The 21,188-nt window shown below is 49.9% G+C and overlaps 1 protein-coding gene across 16 annotated transcripts in view; it reads left to right on the top strand.

Moving 5' to 3' along the window:
- Positions 1-21,188, top strand: part of MSI2 (musashi RNA binding protein 2) — a 224,684-nt gene that overhangs the window by 149,616 nt on the left and 53,880 nt on the right. For all 16 annotated transcript variants that reach the window (XR_004360399.1, XR_004360398.1, XR_004360397.1 and 13 more), the window contains exon 8: positions 19,843-19,925. Coding sequence is in view for 11 of the 16 variants with exons in the window: in XM_032707177.1 (XP_032563068.1) it covers positions 19,843-19,925 (83 nt within the window). In the remaining 5 variants the exon portion in view is untranslated. The remainder of the gene's footprint in view (positions 1-19,842; positions 19,926-21,188) is intronic.

Raw genomic sequence — 21,188 nt, 5'->3', positions numbered from 1 at the left:
GGAGTATGTTTCTGCACAATAGAGCTCCCCTTGCAAGCACTTATTAGGGAGGCACTAGTATAATCTAATTAAAATTTGGTTTAATATTCTGTGAAAATGAAAACTGAACCCTCCCTGCTTGAAAGAATGACCGTGCATGTATTAGTCCTCTACATTTTGTTGTTGTTGTTGGCTTATTCAAATATTAACACTGCCTGCATGTTCAAAATGAGGGTTTATGTCCATTAACAGGGCTTAATTCTCAAATTTAATGATGAGTGATACACAAGAATTGGTGGAAGCTGCTTGCTGGATATTTTTTGTTATGTTTTTGATGCTAATGTTCCTTCCTGGAGGTAAATAAGAGGAGGGGATGCTGGGCAATAAATATTATTACTGTGAAATTAAAATAAAGTCTCATTATTTGAGGACAGAATTTAGTGGCTGAAGGTTTACTCTTCATCAGCAGCTTCATTCTGATTTCTTTCAGCTAATTACCTGCTGATTAGTTGAGGACAGGCATTGCTCACCTTGGCCTTGAGCATCAGGTTGTCTCCTGGGCACTGTGGTGGGGTGGATGAATTTGGTACACCTTCAAAAAACAGGTAACAGCAACTTCCGGACAGAAGTTGCATTTTCTGGACAGACATAGTTCTTCTTTGGGGGAAAGATTTTTCTAGGAGGAAAAAAAATACAGGGTTTGAAGCTGGAATTTATTAGAAGAAACACCCGAACCTTTTATTCTTTCACTGAATATGGGGAAATTATCAGAATGCCAGAAAACCTCTTAATATTATCTGAATGTTTTCCCCTCTTTCCCCACCTGTCTTTCCAAATGTGATTTGAGATGTGGAAGTATCTCTGTTCCTGATCTATTGAAGGTTCTCATCAGTGACCAGCAGAAAGGCTGCTCTGGCTCGTGTCTCGCTTGTGGGCACAAGATAATTTTATGAAGCACTGTGTTTATCTGGAGAGAGGGGGGTGGCCATGGGAATGGATCACTGGAAACTTGCCCTGCACAGGGAGCAGGGGTGGAAGGATCTGCCATTAAATGTGTCAGGAAAATTCCCTCGGAGCAGGTGTGGGGCTTGGGAAGTCTTTGCTGGTGTCAAAGGTGCTTTCCCAACTCAGGCAGGGCAGCCAAAGCTGGGGTGTCCCTTCCCAGCCCTACTCCCTCCTCCTTCTCCTCAGAGACCGGGCACTAGTGAGGCTGTGCCAGGCTGGGGAGACCACGGCTGGTGCTCTGTAGTGATGGTGACTCGAGAAACAAGAGCTGTGTGGAGTGTTTGGGAGGAGAGCCCTTGTTCTTGAGGGATTTTAAAGGGAAGGTGCTTAAAACCTTGGCGAGGCTTGACAGGGAGATTGGACTCGGGGTCGGTGTGTGGCTCCAGGAGCGTTGCAGCGTGTCCATCCTTGCCTTGAGAACGCAGAGCCACCCAGCAAAGAGCTCCTGAACCCTGGGCTGGAGTGGTGCTCGTGCCAAGTGGGATTTCTGCTGTGAAGCTCCATGTTTGCACTGTCCCTCCCCAGCCCTCGTGCTGGTGCTCTGCCCACGGGTCTCTGGCCTCCCTTCAGCCTCACTGGGCTTGGACTGACCAGACTGGGATGAGGTGGGGTCTGGCTGGCTGGTGATGACATCAGCTGGGGTGCATGAAAGCTGAAATAATGGGACAGTCAATAGCTGGTGTTATAGCAGTTCCCTCTGTCATGCAGCCCATCGGAGAAGATGATTTTGCTGCTTGCCCTGAGTGTGTGCGGCCGGAGGGGTGGCCATGGGACACCTCTGGGGGGCTGCTTTAGTTCTGAGTCCTGTGCTCTCCAGCAAAGGATAAACTGTGCATCCTAGGATGGGTGGATGGAATGTGGTGTCAGGCAGGTGTCAGCCTCAGCAGGCTGAGACGACAATGACATCATGAGGCAGATCAAAACATGAAGTCTTTAAAACCATATGTTCGATGTGTCATCTCACCAGAGCTTTGTGTTCCTGCTGATAACGATCGGCAGCGTTATCTGTGCTTGCTCGTGCTCATACACTCCTTACAAGCCGATAAACTTTGAGCTGGGTGAGAACCAAGCGAGCCACGTTGGTGATGTCTGGCTCAGGGCTGGAATAGCCTGTGTGGGGTTGGTGGTGGAGGAGCCCAGGACCCACTGTTCTGGGTGATGCTCAACACCTCTGGTCCAGGGCCTTCCTCCAGGGGCGGTGGGGTCCAGGTGCTGTGGTAATCCTGCCAGCCCTGGCCATACTCCACAGCCAGCTAGCCAGTGTGGCCAGCAGAAGTAAAAAAAATACCAGAGAGCATTGGTGTTTCTCAGGAGAGGGATGCTCCACTTCACTAGGCATTTTAATCTCTTCCAGCACTAGGTTGGAATAAGCACTTCTTTAGTGTGTGGTGATTTATTTTGTTAAAAAACCGAGGCATTATTCGTAATTATGCAGTTTTATGAGAGTATCCATAGCAGTATTCTTGCCGTGGTTGGCTGTGGGAGCTGGCATAATATTTAAATAAGAGCCCTGGGGAAAGGACACGCTCGCATTGGGCGCAGGCTCAGCCTATTGAACTGGTGTATAATTACCTCTATTCAGCACCACCACTCCAGTTATCAGCGGGCGTCAGGGGGAAGGCCAGTGCCTTAAAATGACATGGATTGTTAGAGAACATCAAACTTTTTTAATACAGTTAATGATCCTGAGCTATAAATAGCCTGTTCCCGGTGACTGGCAGCAGGGCTTTTGTGCTGTGCCGTGCAGAGCTGCATGGCTCTTGTAGTTTGTTGGGTTTTCTTTTCTCTCTCCATATATATCACAGGCCCTTTCACCCAAATGCTTTACTAATAGGGTAGATAGATCTTCTCTGGGTCAGGAAGTGAAGGTCTGCCAAGCAGGAATTTGCCTGAGATTGTGTGTGAGGTTCATGGATGAACAAGGTGGGAGACTGGCAGCTCCATCCTCTGCTCATTTGACTCTCCTTCCCCACCATGGAGCAGGATGGGGATGGCTCTTCTGGGGCTCCCCCCCATCTCGTGCCACTGAATAGTCTTCTAGGAACAGCCAACTCTGACTTTGAGGGTAAGACAGGCAGCTTTTGTATATACTGTGCCCCAAAAGTTTTCTTGTTCTCTCTCAGGTTAAATATGACTGTAGGTTCGTGGAGGACAGTTTGACATGAGGCTCTTTGAGCTCAGTGGCAGCTGCAGCCCAAAGCTGAAAACAGCAAGGACTTGGTCCAAAGAAGCCCTTGTCCTGGCAGTGCCCTGTTCTGACCCAGTAAATCCCTGAGCAAGTGTAAATCTGCTGAGGGGAATTGTCTGCGTGAAGCCTGGTCGGGGCATTTCTCTGTGCTCGAGCTGCATCACAAGCAGTTCTACTCCCTGGGAGTGCACAGATCCCTGTAGGTTGCTTTACCCTTTACAAAATGGGATTTGAACCAGCCAAGAAGTCTGTGAGTGGCACTTAAAAGCTCAGAGTGCCACATGCACGCTGAGCCGGTCACTGGCAGCAGCGTGTGAGTCTGGGACGGGGCGTCAGGCTGAGCTCTGCCGTGGGTTTCTAGTCCTTACCACTGTTTGAGTATCCCAGCAAAATAATGCCAAAAAAACCCTCAGCCCCTGAACCAACTGCCAGGCTTCCACTGCAGCGATGAAACAGCCCTTTCCCACTGCCCAGAGGTTGCAGGGAGATTCTGCCACAGCTTTGTTCTCCAGTGCCTGCAGGGACCGCAGGAAAAGGTCATCGCATAAACACGGCAAGTTCTTTGTCTGCTTTGAAAGCGGGGAAGCAAAGGGGATTCTCATGGAATGCCTCCCCCACTGCACCTTCCCGGTTCCAGCCCATCCTCAGGTCAGGAGCTGCCCCAGGCTGGCTCTGCAGGGTTTGGCTGTTAATAGATGCTGTGTGCTTGCTCCCACCGAGGGTGAGAATGGAGCTGGGAGCTGGGGACGAGCGTGGGGAGGGGGGATGCAGCAGGCGGGCGCTGGAGGTCTGGGCCGGTGGCACCCGTGCTGTGAGAACACCCCGGGGAATGCTGGGGGTGTGTAATTAGTTCACCTTTCCCTCTGCCTGGGACTGCAGCTCCGGGTGCTTTTGTTTCTGAGGATAAAGATTTCAGCGTTTTCCCCGATGGCTCCAACAAAGGTTGGGTGTGGGGGGAAATCCATAAAACAATGTCACCAAAACACGAGCAAGAGAGGGAAGCTTTAATAAATCTCTGCCGGGCCTGTGCACCTGGGAGCTGGGCTGGGCTGGATCCGAACGGGAGGGAGGCTCTGGAGAAGGTCACCCCTGAAGGTGGCAGGTGACACAGCAGCGTGGCTGCGCTTCTGGTGGAGCTTTGGCAGGAACCCATCCATCCATAGCTGTTCATTCATCCCGTCCTCCAGCCTGTGATTCCTTGGCTTGTGCTTGGGTGGGGCTGGGAGGGCGGCAGACTTCAGGGGAATCATCCCCAGCAGGGAATGGCTGGGCTGTAGCTGTCAGAGAAGGTCAGAAGACGTGGTTAAGGCGCTCATTGATGACAAAATCACGGGTTTTAGATGGCTCAACAGAGAAAGTCCATCTCTTTTTTTTCCTCATTCGTCCATGCATGGTCTTGAAAAGTGGCTGCAGAGGAAGGGAAGCACCTGCTGTACCTGAGGAACACTGGGAACCATACTTTGGATGTGATACTTTGAATTTTAGATGTGATTATTAGCAAAGGGCTCTGGGTTTTGTGCTTGTTTAAGCCTTGTTTTCCTTCTCCTTTCCCAGCAGATCCCTTTTACAGAGTTGCCTGGCTCTGTGTGGTCCCTATTAAAAGTTTCCTTTCCCAGGGTGATTCTGCTCCTTTGTTGCATCTGGTTCTTGAACACTTTATGCTATCAAACAGCAAAACTGCTTTTATTGATGCAGCAAAGAACAATGGGATTTCTCCAACAGTGCTCCCAAAATACGCTCGTGGTTTTTTTTTTTTATTGCTGGCTTCCAACAGTGGAAAAAATGATTAAGATACGTGAGGTTTACTCTGGTCAATGGGAGATTGGTAATGTCAACAAACGACTCCAGTAAATGGATTAGCTCCTCTGCTCCAGCGAGGCCGAGGCGACGTGTTCCTGCCCTGTCCGTGCTCTTGCAGCAGACAGGCAGCTGAAAAAGCAGAAGCATCCACAATGTAATAGAGCAGGGCTGGGGCTGGGCAGCCCTGACGGCGCTGGGTCACTGCAGGGTGACGGCAGACGGGTTGGACGTGCGTGGTCGCTGCTCACACAGGGACTGCCCCGCCGGGCCGAGCAGGAGGGAGGGCAGAGACAGGGCCCCAGCCCTGCTCCCTGTGTGAGCAGAGCTTCCCGGGGCATCTGGGTGCTGGCTTTGGGTTTGCCATGTGAACAAATGTCAGGATAAGCGTGTCTGCCATAGAACAAAATTTATGCCGTATTAAAAATTTGATATATGTATTTCAGCAGCCACTGTCAGCCCTGGCCCCTGGACATATGTAAAATAGTGATGACTATCTGGAGCTGTTACTGTAAAAGCAAAGCTGTTTGCCCTGTTTCGGGGGAGGAGTCTGGAGTATGAGATGGATTCTGGGGCCAGGAGCATCCCTGGTGTTAATAGGGAGACACCATGACATCTGTGTGACAGTGTTCAAGGCCAGGTTGGGCAGGACTCAGAGCAACCTGGTGTAGTGGAAGGTGTCCCTGCCCTTGGCAGGGAGTTGAAATGAGGTGAAGGTCCAGCCCAGACCATTCTGTGATCCTGTGTTAACTCACTTCAGCTGTGGTCCTGGACAAAAAACAGACTTCAAGCTTACATTAAAAAGGATGTTTTCCCTCATCTCCTCTATTTCTTTTATCAGAGATTTCCTGGGAATGCACACCAGAGTGGTTTGAACGTTCTTCTTGCACACAGGGGAAAGCTGGGCTGTCTCAGCATTTGCAGGGATATTTGAGGCTGTACCTCACACCCCTCGGTGGTGGTGGGAGCTGCAGCGTGTTGGCCTCTCCGTGGTGGTGGGAGCTGGTTTCCAGGAATAGCTGAGCAAATGCTTTGCTCTTTACTTGTGTATCCAGAGGAACAACTGGTGCGTGTACCCAAAGCATCTGTCCTAGCCAGGCACTCTCTCTCTCAGCAGTATATGTTGTTTGCTTAGGCAAATACTGACACGGTGCGTGAGCAGCAGGGATGGAGCCCTGGCCAAGGATATTAATAATGTCCAGGAATGTTGTGTGCTGCCTGAAGTTTTAGCCCAGAGGGGTCATACTGCACAGCTCAAAGGGATTAGCTTAACCTGAGGCTAAGCTGCTCATTTTTGCTGGTATTTCCCTTGACCCTTGTCAGTATTTATTTCAATTCCTTGAATAGTTTTTTGTTGTTTGGTGCCTGATTTGTTACTGCCTTCCATTGTGATAGATGGAGTCAGAAGGGCAATGGAGATTCCATGCTCTCCTTCCCAGCCAGGACTGGCAGCACTTTGGGATGCAGACAGGATGGATAGGACATACATGGAGGATTTAGGGATGTAAGAAGGGGTGTCACCACATTTTGTATGCAGCAGCATTTCACCCGGGTGAGGGATGCAAATCCAGCTGGGATAAATAAATGAATGGAAATGGAGGACGTTTTACAATGAGGGTCTCCCCATGAGGGTGCAGCCTGTAGGATGTGCCCTTGTGTTCACCTGAGCTCTGTGCTGGGGACTCCCATGGTGGTTCCAGGTGGAGATGCTGGGGCTGGACCAGTCTCTCTCTCTCCTGTTCTTCCCCAGTGCATCACCAGGGTGGAGGGGGTCTCTGCTGGAGCACAGCCCGGGCTGGGTGCTCTGCCTGGTGACAGCTGCCAGCAGGGTCACCAGAGCCCCTTTGGGAGCCCGTGGTAGAGTGTGGCCTTTCACCTGCCCGTTAATCTGAGCTGGTGCTGGTGTGTTAATGAGAGGAAGGACACCTGCACGCTCCCAGCAAAGTGCCCTTTACTGTGTGTTCCCTCCTCTGCAGTTTGCAGGGAGGACTCTGTGACACGGGCTGGCAGCCGGTGGCCCCGGGGCCGTGTGTGTTTTGGGGAGGTGCTTACCCGCCCCGGTGGGTCTGTGCCCCCCAGCCCTGAGCTGTCACGGTGCTGCTGCAGGATCCAGGTAGGCAGGAGTCACCTTGAGCAGCCGTTCAGCTGCTTGAAAAATTCCCCCCTGCGAAGTCAGTGCTGGAGACGTGTCGTTTCTCCGGGGGCACCTCTGGCAGCTGCTGCTCCCCTGAACTCCACAGCGGGGGGAGCTGAGTTTTGGCAGCACGAGCAGGGGGAAGGTTCTGGGCTTGGCTGGTGCCCTGGAGAGGAGCAGTGGCTGTGGCAGGTTTTGGCTTCGTTCCTCCACCACAGAGCTGCCTCACACTTCTCCTCCACTTGCTGAAATCAGGCAGAAGTCTCTGTCTTCAAAATCCCAGTTTGAGTCTGGAGGGACTGATCGGTTCCAGGGACACAGAAGCCAAGTTGGGGGTACCAGGCTCAGGAGGCACCAGCTCTCTGGGGTAGGGGTGACCCATGGCCCCATCACCAACCAGGGGACACTGAGTGATGGTGCCTTTTGGTAGCAGTTTTCTGGTGACAGAGCCTGAAATTAGACTGTTGCTGACATGTGGCACAGATGGGCCTGGATGGGGGCAAGCTGGGGGTCTGCCCCTCCCAGACTCCCCACAGGGCACCCACAAATGGCCCATCAAAGGTGGGCACCCATCATCCCCCCTCTTTGTCAGAGAAGAGACAACTTTGAGCTCTTTGTTGCAGAGGAGACAACTCTGGGAGAGTTTTTTAATAATCTATTTCTATAATTGAAGGATTTCAGATTTCTTTTGTAAGAGCAAGCGCCTGCTTAAGCATGGAGACAAATACAACCAATAATATGTACTTGAAATTTAATGCAGGCTAATTCATTTTGGCACAGTCCCAGATATGCTGATTAAATGGCCTGTGAAGTGCTACAATATCTTGATAATGTACATTCCACATTTGATTATATAATCAATTATGTTGCACCTAATAACATTTAAAATTAGTGGAAAAGCTGTGAGCAGATTGTATCAGGTGCAGAGTAGGTCTTGGGCAGCTTTAAAGAAACTTCTGCAAGTGTATGCTGCAAAGAAATGGGAGGAGGTGGATCTTCAAATACTGTTCTTCAGGAAACCAGAGACTTGATAAATGTTTCTGTTAATTTAGTGACTTGATTTAGAATTAAACAAAGCTTCTGCAGCTTCCCTGGTTTGCTGCTGGCAAAGAAACTAATATTTTCAATCAAGAGATGACCTTGCACTTCATGTTTAGAACAACCTAGGTGTTCCTGGCAGTACTTCTGTGGTGGCTTTAGCCACTCTGGTCAGACCCAGAGCTCAGCTCTGGTGTTTCCTGCACCCACCAGTGGGAACCAGAGCTCCCCTTCATCAGCTCTTCCCTGCTTGGGGGACCTGAGTGTCCATCCCCAGGGATGGGCAACTCCTCCATTAAATGTCCGTGTTAAAATGTGACATTTTAACACGCTGCTGATTTCGGCTGCGGGCCCTCACCACTCACACAGGGACTCTGGGCTACTGGTTGCCCACCTGGATGGCTGGTGGTGATCAGTGTGGTGGAGAGCCCTGAGCTGGCACCTGGGAGCAGCCAGGATCATTTGGCAAATGATTATCATTCCTTTCTGGGAAAGTTAGTGATTTCTGGGTGACTGGCGATGGCAGGTTAGGGGGAATTTGGCCTGGATTTTATGACCCTCCAGTAGAAGAGGGTTGATAGGAAACAAATGTGTTATGGCCCCAGACAAGCTGTTGCTCCATTTTTTGTTCTGTTTAAAGCAGCACTATCAACCAGTTGGAATATAGGCTTGGAGTATCGCGGGGAGTAATCTAATTAGTATGAAGTCAATTCACTAGTTCCTTTTGTATCTCGTGATTAAATAAGTGGGAAAATGGCTTGAAAATTAGGTGCTAGAACAACCCAATTACATTTCTGTAGCTTTTTGTATTCAATTTCATAAACAATTTTGCTCTTCGCTGGTTAATCAGTGAATGCCTTTTTCCAGTTTGAAAAGCACTTTTGAAATTATAATGCAATTAAATTGTGTGTGGATGTTCTGGCATAGCGAGCGTGAGGGCTGGGGGCCTGGCAGCCAGCCACGCTCTACCTTGACAGTAATGAGTTCCTGAGCTGGCAGCTTGCTGGTGTCATTCATAATCCTGTCCACGCTGGGATGCTGTGGGATGCAGCCACCTCTGCTCCCTCCCAGCCGGGACTGGGGCCGCTGGATCCTCTCCCCTCCTGTGCCCCAGGGATGGGTCCTCAGTGGACCCAGTGCCTTGGCAGTGGCAGTGGCTCAGTGAGCAGATCAGATGAGCCAGCACCCAGTGGAATTTTTCACAAAGTCATGGAGCAGCTGTGTGTGTGTGCTTTGGGCTTTCTCTTTTTTTTTTCCCCCGTTTTTTTCCTCTTCCTTGTATGAGCCTCTGCAGGGCTGGAGGTGGGCAGAGGAGGTGGGGGTTTGTTTTCCTGAGAGGACATGACTGTGGTGAGTAGGAAAGCATCTCAGTGTCTTGTCATCATAGAGTCACAGAATGTGTTGGGAGAGACCTTAAAGTTCATCTTGTTCTAACATCCCACTATGAGCAGGGACACCTTCCACTATACCAGGTTGTTCCAAACCCTGTCCAGCCTGGCTTTGAACACTTCCAGGGCAAGGGCAAGGCCATCCTCTGTCCTTCTCCAAATCAGCAGCAGATCTGTCTGCCCTTGGCTCACTGCATCCTCGCTCCCTGGCAGTTCCTGGGGGATGTGATGGGTCCCAACAGTGTCCCCTCACCAGGCAGGTTGTCTCCAGTGGAGCTCACCCTGTGCTCCCATGTGGACTCTGAAGCTGCTGTTTTTCCCACCAGCCCCAAAATCCTTGAGGGTGTTTAAGCCCCTTTCTTCACAGCCGGAATGGTCCGTGCAGGATGTGAGTCCCATGCAGTGCCAAGGGACATCCCATGGGATGCCGGCAGCAAATGGCTTCCAGAGGAACCCGGGGTCTCTGAGGCCTTCAGGCCTGGGGGCCTCTTCTGTGTGCTCCTGCTACACTGTGGCCTGTCTCCATGGCTGTTTAAGGTCAGAGTTTTTAAATGCTTGTTTTTTGTGGGGTATTTGTCTTGAGTCCAGTGTGTTTGTGGTGAATGGGAGCTAAATTCAGCCTCCTGGGGAAAGGTGACCAAGCCTGCGTGATCCCGGGATTTACGGCCGAGCAGCACAAGGGGAGAGGCAGAAGGCTGTCTGAGGAGAAAAAGAAATAATGTTAGAAATAATGACTTGCTTGGCAGGTTTTAACAAGTTCAGTAATGGTATTAGGTGCCCTTGGCTCAAGATAGTAACCTCCTCTTAAATGATCATTACCTGGCTAATAAAGAGCTCGGAGCGGGTCATTACAGCTTAATTTAGACGTAGCATCCTGTTTGGTTTGTGCAGCGTGGCCATCTCTCAAGCTGTTGAATCTATTGCCTGAGTATGGTGGTTGGGATGTGGGTTTGCTCGGGTTTTCCTCTCCCAGCAGCTCAATGGGAATCTGAGGCTTGGGGTTGTGGATGGGCAGGGAGAGGGCAGGGGCTGCTCCAGCACATCACACCAGCTCTGCCTCCAGCTCCTGGTTTCGTGAGTGTTGGTTCAAGGAAAGGCAGGAAGAGGTGATGGGAATGGCTGACCCCACTCGGGAAAGCCCTTGACCATGTGTTTAATTTTCCATCATTTTCCTATCAGTGGGGTTCAGACAAAGACTGCAGAGCTTTGCCCCACTGGTGGAACAAGGAGGAATAGCTTTAAACTGGAGGAGAGGGGGTTTAGATTTGATATTGGGAAGAAATTTTTTACTGTGAGGATGGTGAGGCCCTGGCACAGGTTGCCCAGAGAAGCTGTGACTGCCCCATCCCTGGAAGTGTCCAAGGCCAGGGTGGATGGGGCTTGGAGCAACCTGGGCTAGTGGAAGGTGTCACATAGGCAGGGGGAGTTGGAACAAAATGATCTTTAAGGTCCTTTCCAACCCAAACCATTCCATTATTCTGTGTGTTGTTTCAAGAAACTGTGGCTTTCAGAGTCTTTCAGGGTAGTAGTGCTCAGGCATCTCCTTCACCTGAGGGCCCTTCCCCAGCCATCCCAGGACATGTGTCATGTGTCCCTTCCCACCATCACCCCTGGGGAGCGGGGCTGGTCTCATCAGTGAGTGACCAGAGGCAGGCAGGAGGGTGTGCAGGAGAGGGGTCCCCACAGCACCCCAGCCTCTGCTTACTCCCGAGGAGCAGTCCTGCTTCCCTCACCCCATTAGCAGCAAGTTTCAAATGCACATAATTACAATAACCAAACCATTATTAATATTTTGAAGACATCTCTTTGATAAGCCCATCTTTTCAGCCAATTTCCTATTTCTCCTGGAAGCAAAGCATCTTTCCTCCCAGTTTTGTAAATCTGTTGTTAAAAGGGAGAAAAGGAAATGGAAAAAAGGATTCCCCCCCCTCCAAACCCTGACACCAGGCTGGGTTCTGTGCTGCCTTTGTCAGCCCTGGATGGAATTATGCATCATGAATAAAAACTGCTGTCAACATGCATTGGGTTCGAAACATTAGAGCATATGGTATGTGATTATCTGTATTGTCAAATGCAATAAAGTGAATTTGGATATAATAAAAAATGTAATATTTTAGAAATTTGGTAATAAACTGTGGAAGAATTGACAGGCAGAGAGTATTTGACGCCTGTAGGCAAACAGATAAAGATGGCAGGCCGTGGTGCTCGGCGGGCAGCGGCTGCTGCCGAGCATCATTAGGAGCTTGCTTTTCTGAGGAGAGCCTGACCCGGCTGGCTGGCATGTGGGGTGGGGGCCTTTGTCCCTGCAGGGCTGCCAAAATGTGCCTGCTCCTGGCCACTCACCAGTGCTCCACTTGTCCTTGTCCTTTGCCATGTGGCATTAACCAGGGTAGGGGACTGGGGTCCCCCACTGGCTCTTCACGGGCAGTTCTAGCCCTTTTGGGAGCAGGAGAGGTGGTGAGGGGTTGTTGGGGCAGTGGTGGCAGTTCCCTTGGCTTGTGGCAGGATGAGGGCCAGCAGGACACGTTTTAGGGTGGGAATCAGCGTTCGGGTTTGGCACCAGTTCCGTTTGCTGCAGGTCTCACTAATGAATAGACAGAAGCACGAGGCTCCCATTCTAGTGGATTGATTAATTGGATTACACAAGCATTTGGGGTTTTCTGCTTTGATAGCAAAAAGAAACCTGTTGGATTGTGCCACGCTTCTCTCACCCAGCAGTGTTCCCAGCATTTCTGTACCCCCAACCCACTTACAGAGCTGGGAAGTGCATCTGGACTGCAGTGAGCAGTGAAAGGCTGTGAGGAGCAGGGTGGGCCTGCTCCCAAATACCAAGGAAAAAGCAAACACTGCCTGAGATAACTTTCTCCTGCAGTCTCTCACATTTCAGCCTGATGCTTTAATTCCCCAGCTGCTGACAAATCTGCACCCGTTGAGACACGATGTCTCCAACGGAGAAAAGCTGAGTGGGGAACAAACTTAGGGGCATCCTGTGTAGAAAATTCCAATGGAAAAGTGCAGATGTAAGAGTATCACACGTACCTGCAATTTTTCTTAGGTCACCGCTAATGCTTCTAAATGATCTGTGAACGCATTAATGGTTTCTGTTAATTAACAATATGATAAAACTGGCATTTAGTAAGCTCTGCGTAGTGTGCGTCTCAGTCATTATGTACTCAATGCTTTGGTTTGATTTCAGAATGTTAATAGAATAAAATTTTAATGAAGATTTGTTGTTATGAAAAATTTATTACCAACAGTTCAGGTGCTGCTGCCGTGAGCTCGGTCCGTGACGCACGGCGGGTTCCCCAGGGGTCCCCGGCTGCTCCCTGACACTGAGGGGGCTTTGCCTGGGACCCACGTCCTGGTCCCAGTTGGTGGCTCCTGAACCTCGAAAACTTTGGTCAGAATGGCTCTTTTGAGAGGGGGACAAGTCCCTGTACCCTTCATCCTCCCACCGGGGAAAATCCCGTTTGGGTGGATTTTGGCCCATTTGCAGGGACAGGCTGCCACGAGGTGCCTTTTTCTGTTCCTGAGCCATTCTCTCTTTGCAAATGCCACAGAGCCATGGGAGGACGGAGCGAGGAGCCTGAGCCTTGCAGCTTTCCCGAACAAAAGCAAAGGAGTATCTTGCTGGTGCCCTTTATCCAGCTGCGCACTGACCTCGGCGCTCCCGCCGCGCTGGTATGGAAACGCCTGCACCTCGGAGGGGGCTGCTCTGAGGCACTTGTCTGCTGATTTAATTTTGAGAATTTACTCTCACGTCGTGGAGAATATACTGACACTTTAAGCAGCTGCCTGTGTCTGCCAGGAGAACCTGCCTGTGTTCTGTGCCCAGCCCAAGGTGCAGGTGAGCACCCCATGGCTGTGCAGGCAGGTCGTGTCTTGGCGAGCGTCACTCAGAGCAGCATGGCTGGAGAGCGCACACTACAGTTAAATGAGGATGATATTTTCCATCCTAGACCATAGGTTTTAACCTTTTCCTTCCCTTTCCATCCTTTGGTGCATCCCTCTCCTGGTCTGGTTATGACAAGGATGAGGTGAGATCTTGTTCTCCTTGGAGCAGGTGGTTCCTTCAGGTGCAGTCATTGTTCTTCCCTGTTTGGAGGTTAGGAGGTAAAATCTGAGACGTGTGTCTCAGACTAGGGCTGTGGTGAGTATGCAGAGAATTACTTCTTTGGAAACTGGAACCTCTCCTTCCCTGTGTTTGCAGCACAGGAAATTGGAATAACAGGAAATAACAGGTTAGAACTCACAGCTTTCGTCCTAGACAGTTTTTGGCTCTAACAAGCTGAGTTGCAGTACTTCAGATGAAAACTCGGAGAAAAGGACTGGGAAGTGAGGGGGTAGAAACATGAGATGTGGACCAGGGAATATTTAAGTGACTTTTCCAAAGACACAACCTAAGAAGGTGACAAAGTCAGGGCTGAGGTTTCAAGTCCTGGCTGTTGGGGTCTGGCACTGATGAAAAATGGCTTTTCCCTGAGGCAGGATTAAACACCCACGTCCTCATTCCCAGGCTCTGGGGGCAATGTCTTGTGTTACCTTTGCAGACAGCGAGAAGTTAGAAACATCCATGGTTCAGTGTCTGGGTAATTAAAATGTCCTGTCCTTTCTGCTGGGTTTGTTCTGTTTGTCTATAAAGATTCGTTGACAGTGATTGCAGGACTTGGTTTCACGTCCCCCCTCTCTGCCCCCCCCTGCAGGTTTATCATTACTATTATTATTTTTATAAGGCAGCTTGGCAGGCTGGGAGCTTACTAAGGAACTTTTTCCCTTCTGATTACAAGGGATGTGTGAATAAAGTAGAATGGTATTGATTCACACCAATCTATGCATCGACTGTGTGGGAGCCACTTGCAATTCCCAGCAGCACCGGAAAGCTTTGCAACAGGGAGAAATATGACCAGGCAAGTTGAGAAAATAAATTAAACTAGTGTCAACTTTTCTTGTTTCTTCCCTCATTATTAATGGATGGAATGGGGCTCGTTTATCAAGAAGAGGAAAAATTAATTGACATGGGCTTTAATGTTATTATGCCTGGCTTGTCTGGTCACATTTCTTCATTTTTAAATTTTTTTTTTTTTTTTTTTTTTTTTTTAATTTTTGAAAGGCATTTTATTACCGTTCACAGGACCAGCTGCCAAAACTGTGGGTATAAACAAGAAAACAGGTGCATAAATAATACCACAGCAGGACTGGACCTTTCTCTGTTTCAGGGCTTAAGTAACTTAAGTCTGGGGAGCGGAGCAGACGCGGGCGCGCGGGTCGGGTACGAGCCCCGACACAAAGGGGGAGCGCAGCCTGAACTGGTATTTCCTCATTACGATGCCGATGCTGCAGCGGGTGTCAGGCTGGATGTTCCCCTCTGCCAGCTCAGCCGGGCCTCGGGCGGCTCCAGCGCCAGGGCCGGTGGGATCTCGGAGCCTGCGGACCCCCGGCTGTGCTCCCACTGCACCGACTGTGTGGGAATTGGGAGCAGGATGGGGCTGGGAGCACTTTGTGTGTGTAGGGGGACTGATCCTGCACTAACAAGAGCCCCAACCTTGTGTCTGTAGGGGGACTGATCCTGCACTAACAAGCAACTTGTAGCTCGGGGTTATTCCTGCTGAGCAGCGGGAATGAGGTTTAAGCAGAGCTGTATTGATGTGATATGGGCCATGTAAGTCTCCTCCTTTCTCCTCTCCATGCTTGTCTCCCGTTCTTTGGCACTGCTGTGCAGGACAAAAGAGCCCTGGTGATCCCCAGCTTCCCAGAATCTGTTGGTGAAGTCTCTGGTGCTCTGGCTGCTCTGAGTGCAGGACAAGGCTGCAGAGGCCCCGCAGCCTCGCTGGCAGTGTGGGCACAGCTCGGGCAGAGGGAGCGTGGCTGATGAGATGAAGTGACTTGCTCCACATCACCAGGGGACCCCCAGACAGCCTGGCAGTCAAAACAGGCCCCTCCAACTCTACTTGCAGTATCTCCACACACCAGAGCATCCTTCTGGTGGCTGAAGAGCCCCTCAGCGCTGCGGTGCCCGTGCCACGGACGGTGCTGTGCCTGCTGCTGGTGAAGGTGGTTCTGACTCAGGAACAGTCTGTGAGCTGGTGATGGGAGTGGTGGCACCTGTGGCACTACCCTGGCTGTGTGGGAGTGGGCACCCCAGTGTGGCAGGGCCCTGATCTGCCCATCAGAGCCCTGCTGGTCCAACCCCAGCATTAGCCTGGGTTTAACTCTGTGGCGTGGGGTTCAGTCACCTTGTTTTCCTTGTTTCAGTGCGTGCAGGGGCTCAGGGAGCGAGCCCTTTGCCCGGGTAAGCTGCTTTCGTGTAATTCTGCTGCCGAGTGACGTCCCTGGCGTGTGCAGCCGCAGCTGTGACACCGATCCCTGTGCACACAGAGCCGGGGCTGTGGGAACAGCCCTGCCAGCCAGGGGAGGGAGGTGGATCTCGTGGCAATGGTGGCGTCATCTCAGCTATATTTTACCAAGGCTGACGTAAAACCGCTCAAGTGATGGCAAAAGCATGAAATATAGTTGTTTGAGTGGGTAAAAAAGCCAAAATACAGAACACGGGAGCACTGACATTTGATGTCTGCAGTCTGGCTTCTTAGCAGTATTTATGGCTTCTGCCTATTCTTCTACAGTATTTTGATCTTTTTATGCTTTCAGTCACTTTCTGTGAACAGAGTTGCTCTCATTGCTGGAGTATCGTGGCAGAATGTGCTGGGCTGAGCTCTGTGGAGCCGCCTGCCCACAGACCTGGGAAGCTTCTGCAGCTGAACAAGACTTGGGGTCAAAGGAGGTTTTTCATGAAATCACAGAATAATTTAGGTTGGAAAAGACCTCCCAGATCATCAAGTCCAACCTTTGACCGATCCCCACCTTGTCACCCAGCCCAGAGCACTGGGTGCCACCTCCAGTTGTTCCTTGGACACCTCCAGGATGGTGACTCCACCACCTCCCAGGGCAGCCCCTTCCAGTGCCCTTTCCATGAAGGAATTCTTCCTGAATTCTTCTTTTTGGTATCACCAAGGTGTGTTGGAGGATGTGTCCTGTGCCATGGGATGTCAGGTGTCTGGGCTGGCATCATTTTGGTGCCTGTTGGTGCACATTAACCAGCAGATGAATGGAGTGGGATGACTCCTTTTTGCCAGCAGATGAATGGAGTGGAATGACTCCTTTTTCCCAGTGGATGCCAAAGGAGGATTTTTCACCTGAAGGTCTCAGCTTCCTTTTATGCTGGCACTTGTCTTGGAGCCTCTTGTTTGGGGGCATCTGTTTGCCTCTTACTTTATTTTTTTCCCCTCTTCTTTGTCTTTTCTTTTACAGAAAAGATTATTCAAATGAATATTCAGTTTTATTCATTTGAATAAAAAACCCAACCGTTTGACTCTGTTAAATGCTTATCTTTTAAATAGAGCTTGTTAGCTTCCAATAATAGCTTCATTCAGAAGGATGCAGTATAATTTCATTTTAAAACGTGTGCTCCTTGACAACCGGAATCCTATTTCTGTCACCGTTTTCAACAGCCGCCTTTGTTTTGGGTTAATCTTTTTCATACACTTTCTGAGAACGATTTTTTTGTTGACTCTTAGTCCCTCTCAGAAGAAATAATTGTCTATTTAGTCCAGGAAGGGTTCTGAGAGTTTTGGTAATTTAAAAATGAGCGTGTATTCATTATGGGAACTAATAAGTCATGTGTGCGGGGGGATCTTTGTGTGGGTGCAGTTATTAAAAGTTGGAATCTGATATCCATGAAGTGAAACAAGAAAAGAATCATGGAATGGTTTAGGTTGGAAGGCACCTTAAAGATCATCCAGTTCCACCCCCTGCCATGGGCAGGGACACCTTCCACTGTCCCAGGTTGCTCCAAGCTCTGTCCACCCTGGCCTTGGACATTTCCAGGGATGGGGCAGCCACAGCTTCCCTGGGCAACCTGTGCCAGGGCTAAGGTCTCTCTTAAATGACCTGTTACCATCACTTCTATGAAGTTTTTAATTCTGGGTTGTGTGATCTCTTGGGGGTTGTTCATTTGAGGAGCAATGGCATCTCTGGAATAGCATCCTGTGGGATTTAAGTGCCTGTTTACCTGCAGATGGAAATACTCTGGTTGTCCCCTATATAAGTTAGAGGTGTTGGGAATCAGACATAAGATGTCGTGAGCCTTCAGCTCTGGATGCAGAACCCTGTGTGGGCACCGGGTCTGACCCTGCGAACCCCTTCCCTTCCAGAGAGGATGGAATGGGAGGTGGTAGTAGGTTATTTCACATTTCCAGTCTAATCAAGTGCCACAGATCTTTTTAGACACCTGCAAGTGCCTGCTGACACCTACAGATTGTTTTTTTATTGTTACAAAATCTGGAAATGCAGGGAGCTGGCTGGCTCCGTGGTTTAATGAGACAAATGATTTTTTGACAAACCTGTGTTTAAGGCATATGGAGTGGGAGGAGAATGGGAAACTCGTTTCCGAGTCCAGACATGTAATGACTGCAGTGGATTTCCTTGCAGTGTTTGGCATATTAGGGCTAATCTCCTAAATTCCCTCTGCCCTCCATCCTGGCACCGAGACCTGACACAAGTTGCGGGAGAAATCCTCAACTGCAGCCCTTGCTAATGACTTACTAATGATGAAGATGCTGCTGGTGCTCAAACAATTAATGACTTGTAGCCCTGGCCTGGCCATCTCATGGCACCAGGCAGTCAGTCCCTGGCCACGCACAGCTCCCAGCTCCAGGAATTGCTCTGGGAATTGCCCGGTGCAGCGTGCACCAGGATTCCTGGGATGCCGAATTCAGCCAGTTAACCACAAAAATTTTAGTTTTAACTATGGGTCTGTTTAAGGTGGATTTAAATGGAGTAATTTAGAAGGCAAATGAAAGACTTGAGTTATGTAAAAAAATTCAGGCTGCTACCTGCTCTAAGTGCAAAGCAAAGCAGTGTTCTGAGCCTGGTGTGCTGTCAGATGATGTGTTATGCCTTGGAGAAGAGCTAGAAACCATTCCTGGTGGGTTTTCCCCTGGTGAGAGGGTCTGAAGAAGGATGGGAGGGAGCATTCCCCATTGCTACACATACTGTGTATTCCTGAAGGACCCGTCCAGGAGCTGCTCAGACCTCACCCTGAAATGCTTCCCAGCGTTGAGTACTGTAGCCTGCAAAGTGTCTCCTGTACCTGGAGGTTGCAGGAAGCCTCTTTATGTTTTTAACACTTTCTACTGTGCCCCACTGAAGCAAATTCAGTGTGTGTTCAGCAGGATGTAGTTTTTAGTGCAGTTTGGGGGAATGGAGTTCATCCTGTTATTACATTTTTGAGATTTCATTAGCTTAATTTGTGTCGGTGTTGACTCATCAAGCCTTTGCCAGAGAAATGTAGCACATGAGACTGGGGTTTGTTCATTAGCTTGATTTTTTTTTTTTCCTTAAGGAAGGAGCAGGGAACAGGACAGTGTGTAGCTGTGGTGGGCTGCCAGATCCCTTCAGTGCAGCCCCAGCAGAGCAGGCAGTGAACAGCTACAGGCAGGCAGCAGGCGTCAAACAGCCTAAACCAGCCCCAATCCCTGGCTCTTTGAAGCACCAGCGGAGAAGAGAGGAACGATTAGATCAGAGGCCTTAAATGTAATGGGTTCCTGGAGGCCTCAGGATGTCCTGATGAGGTATTAGAGGAAGTAATTCAGGAAGAAAGGGACAAATAACCACCTCCGGAGCTGGGCTGACCCGCGGGGCCGGGTGGGGTGTGTCAGAGCACGTGGAAACAAAGTGCTGCTGTGTGTTTGGGAAGCACTGGGGTTTTTTTCTCCTTGCCAGGGGTAAATGAGGAATCATCTTCTGTCTTCCCGGATTTTTATGGTTTTTTGGGTCGTGTAATGAGTCAGCTCTAATGGAGAAGTCCCGTGGAATTAAACAAGAGATGAAATCAATATGGTTCCATAGAAATATAATTGGGTTTTGTGGAGATTGCTCTTAAAACCCTATAAGGTGTAAAAGAAAATACAGCCTTATTGTAGTTTCTGAGCCATCATGTAGCTGGGGTGTAACTATCCATTAAATTTTGCAGGATGGATCAAAAAATCCATAAGGAGGTTTTAATTCTCCATTAAATCCTATGGAAGAGCTGGAACAGAACCGTATTAATTTTCCCTGAGACAATGCCTCTTCCCTCCATTAGTCTGCAATCAGCTCAGGAACAGCTCCATAGGCAGCAGGTGTAGTCACACGTGCGTGTTGTTATGGAAGTTTTCCAAAGTCCCAATGGCTAAGTAAAGCTTTATTAAAATGAAATTGTTAAGCTTAACTAATGTTTTTCCTTCCCTCTCCCCCTTTTTATATCTTTTATTAAATAGGATTTGGCTTCGTAACTTTTGAAAATGAAGACGTGGTGGAAAAAGTCTGTGAGATTCATTTCCACGAAATCAATAATAAAATGGTAAGTTGATGGTGTGTCAGTGACAGTGAGTTCTCACCTCGGGTCACAGACATGAGCTGTGCCTGGGGGGGGTTGTGGCCCTCTGGGACACCCCTCTGGGAGGTTTGTGGGGTGCTGGGGTGCTGAGAACAGGGTGGTGCTGAGCCTGGCCCATGGCTGGCCCAGCCCCTACTCCTGTCCCCCCGCAGCAGGACGGGTGTCTGTCCCCATGGCACAGGCTCAGGCAGCCACCCCAGAGCACCTTTTGGTGTGGGAAGGCAAAGGGCTGAGGATGGTGGGAGTTGAGCTGCTCAGCTTCTCGAGCAGCCCTGGAGCAGCCTTTCTCCTCCTCCTCCTCCTGCCCATGGTTGGAGCGGAGGCAGCTGCCGAGCGATGGCATCAGGGGGGGTTTGGGAGGGAAGTGCCCTGGGGTGGTTGTTCCAGCCCATGTGCTCCCAGAAGTGCAGTTCTGGCTGAGCTCCCAGGTCTGATCCTGCTCTGACGTGGCTGCTGCCTCTGGCCCGTGTCCCGGGAAGTCATGGCTCTCTGCCATGGAGCCGCAATCCCTTCCCACCCAGGCCTGACCCAGGAGCCAGACCTGGGTGAAGTTCCTCCTCAGTGACAGGCAGGTCCCAGGTTGTGGGTTGCCCTGTCAGTAAAGCCACTGAGCCAGATGAAAAGGGGCATTTGTATTTCAATTGCTGCAGTAACTTTGATATTTTCAGCTAAAATATTCTTTTTCCCTTTGTCAAAACATCCTTTGCTTCTCAAATGTGTATTCAGATATGCATTGTATATTGGTCTGATATGTGTTCACAGACTTTAAATTCAATAATAGAGCTTTTAGTGTGGATAAGATCAAAGCAATCTCCTTGGCATATGCTGGAGGCCTGATTCAATATTTGACTTGCTAATTTTTCCCAGGGCACTGAAATAATATTCCTCATATTGTTCCTCAGTGCAATATGCATCTGAAATAAAAGTGAGGGTCCCCTCGGCCAGCTGTGGGGTGGGGTGGTGGGGCAGGTCTGGGGCAGTGCTCCTGGTCCTGTGGGAAGCCTCTTGCTCCACTTCAGGTGGATGCCTCATCTTCAGGTGGATGCTGTGGGCTCTGTCTCTGCCCTGTTTGAGCATCTTGCTGCCCATGAGCCCCCCACCTCCTGCACTGGGGTCTCCTGCCTGCCCCAGCTACAGCTCACCTGAGCTACCTGTGGGGTGAGGGAAGGCTCATTCCTCTTTATATAGTTACTGAATGCTGATTAATCTGCCTTAAAGTTTAAAAAA

Source organism: Chiroxiphia lanceolata, chromosome 20 (assembly GCF_009829145.1).
Source record: "Chiroxiphia lanceolata isolate bChiLan1 chromosome 20, bChiLan1.pri, whole genome shotgun sequence".
NCBI classification, from domain to species: Eukaryota; Metazoa; Chordata; class Aves; order Passeriformes; family Pipridae; genus Chiroxiphia; species Chiroxiphia lanceolata.
The sequence above is the reverse complement of the archived record's forward strand: the minus strand, read 5'-3'. Positions and strand labels throughout refer to the sequence as shown.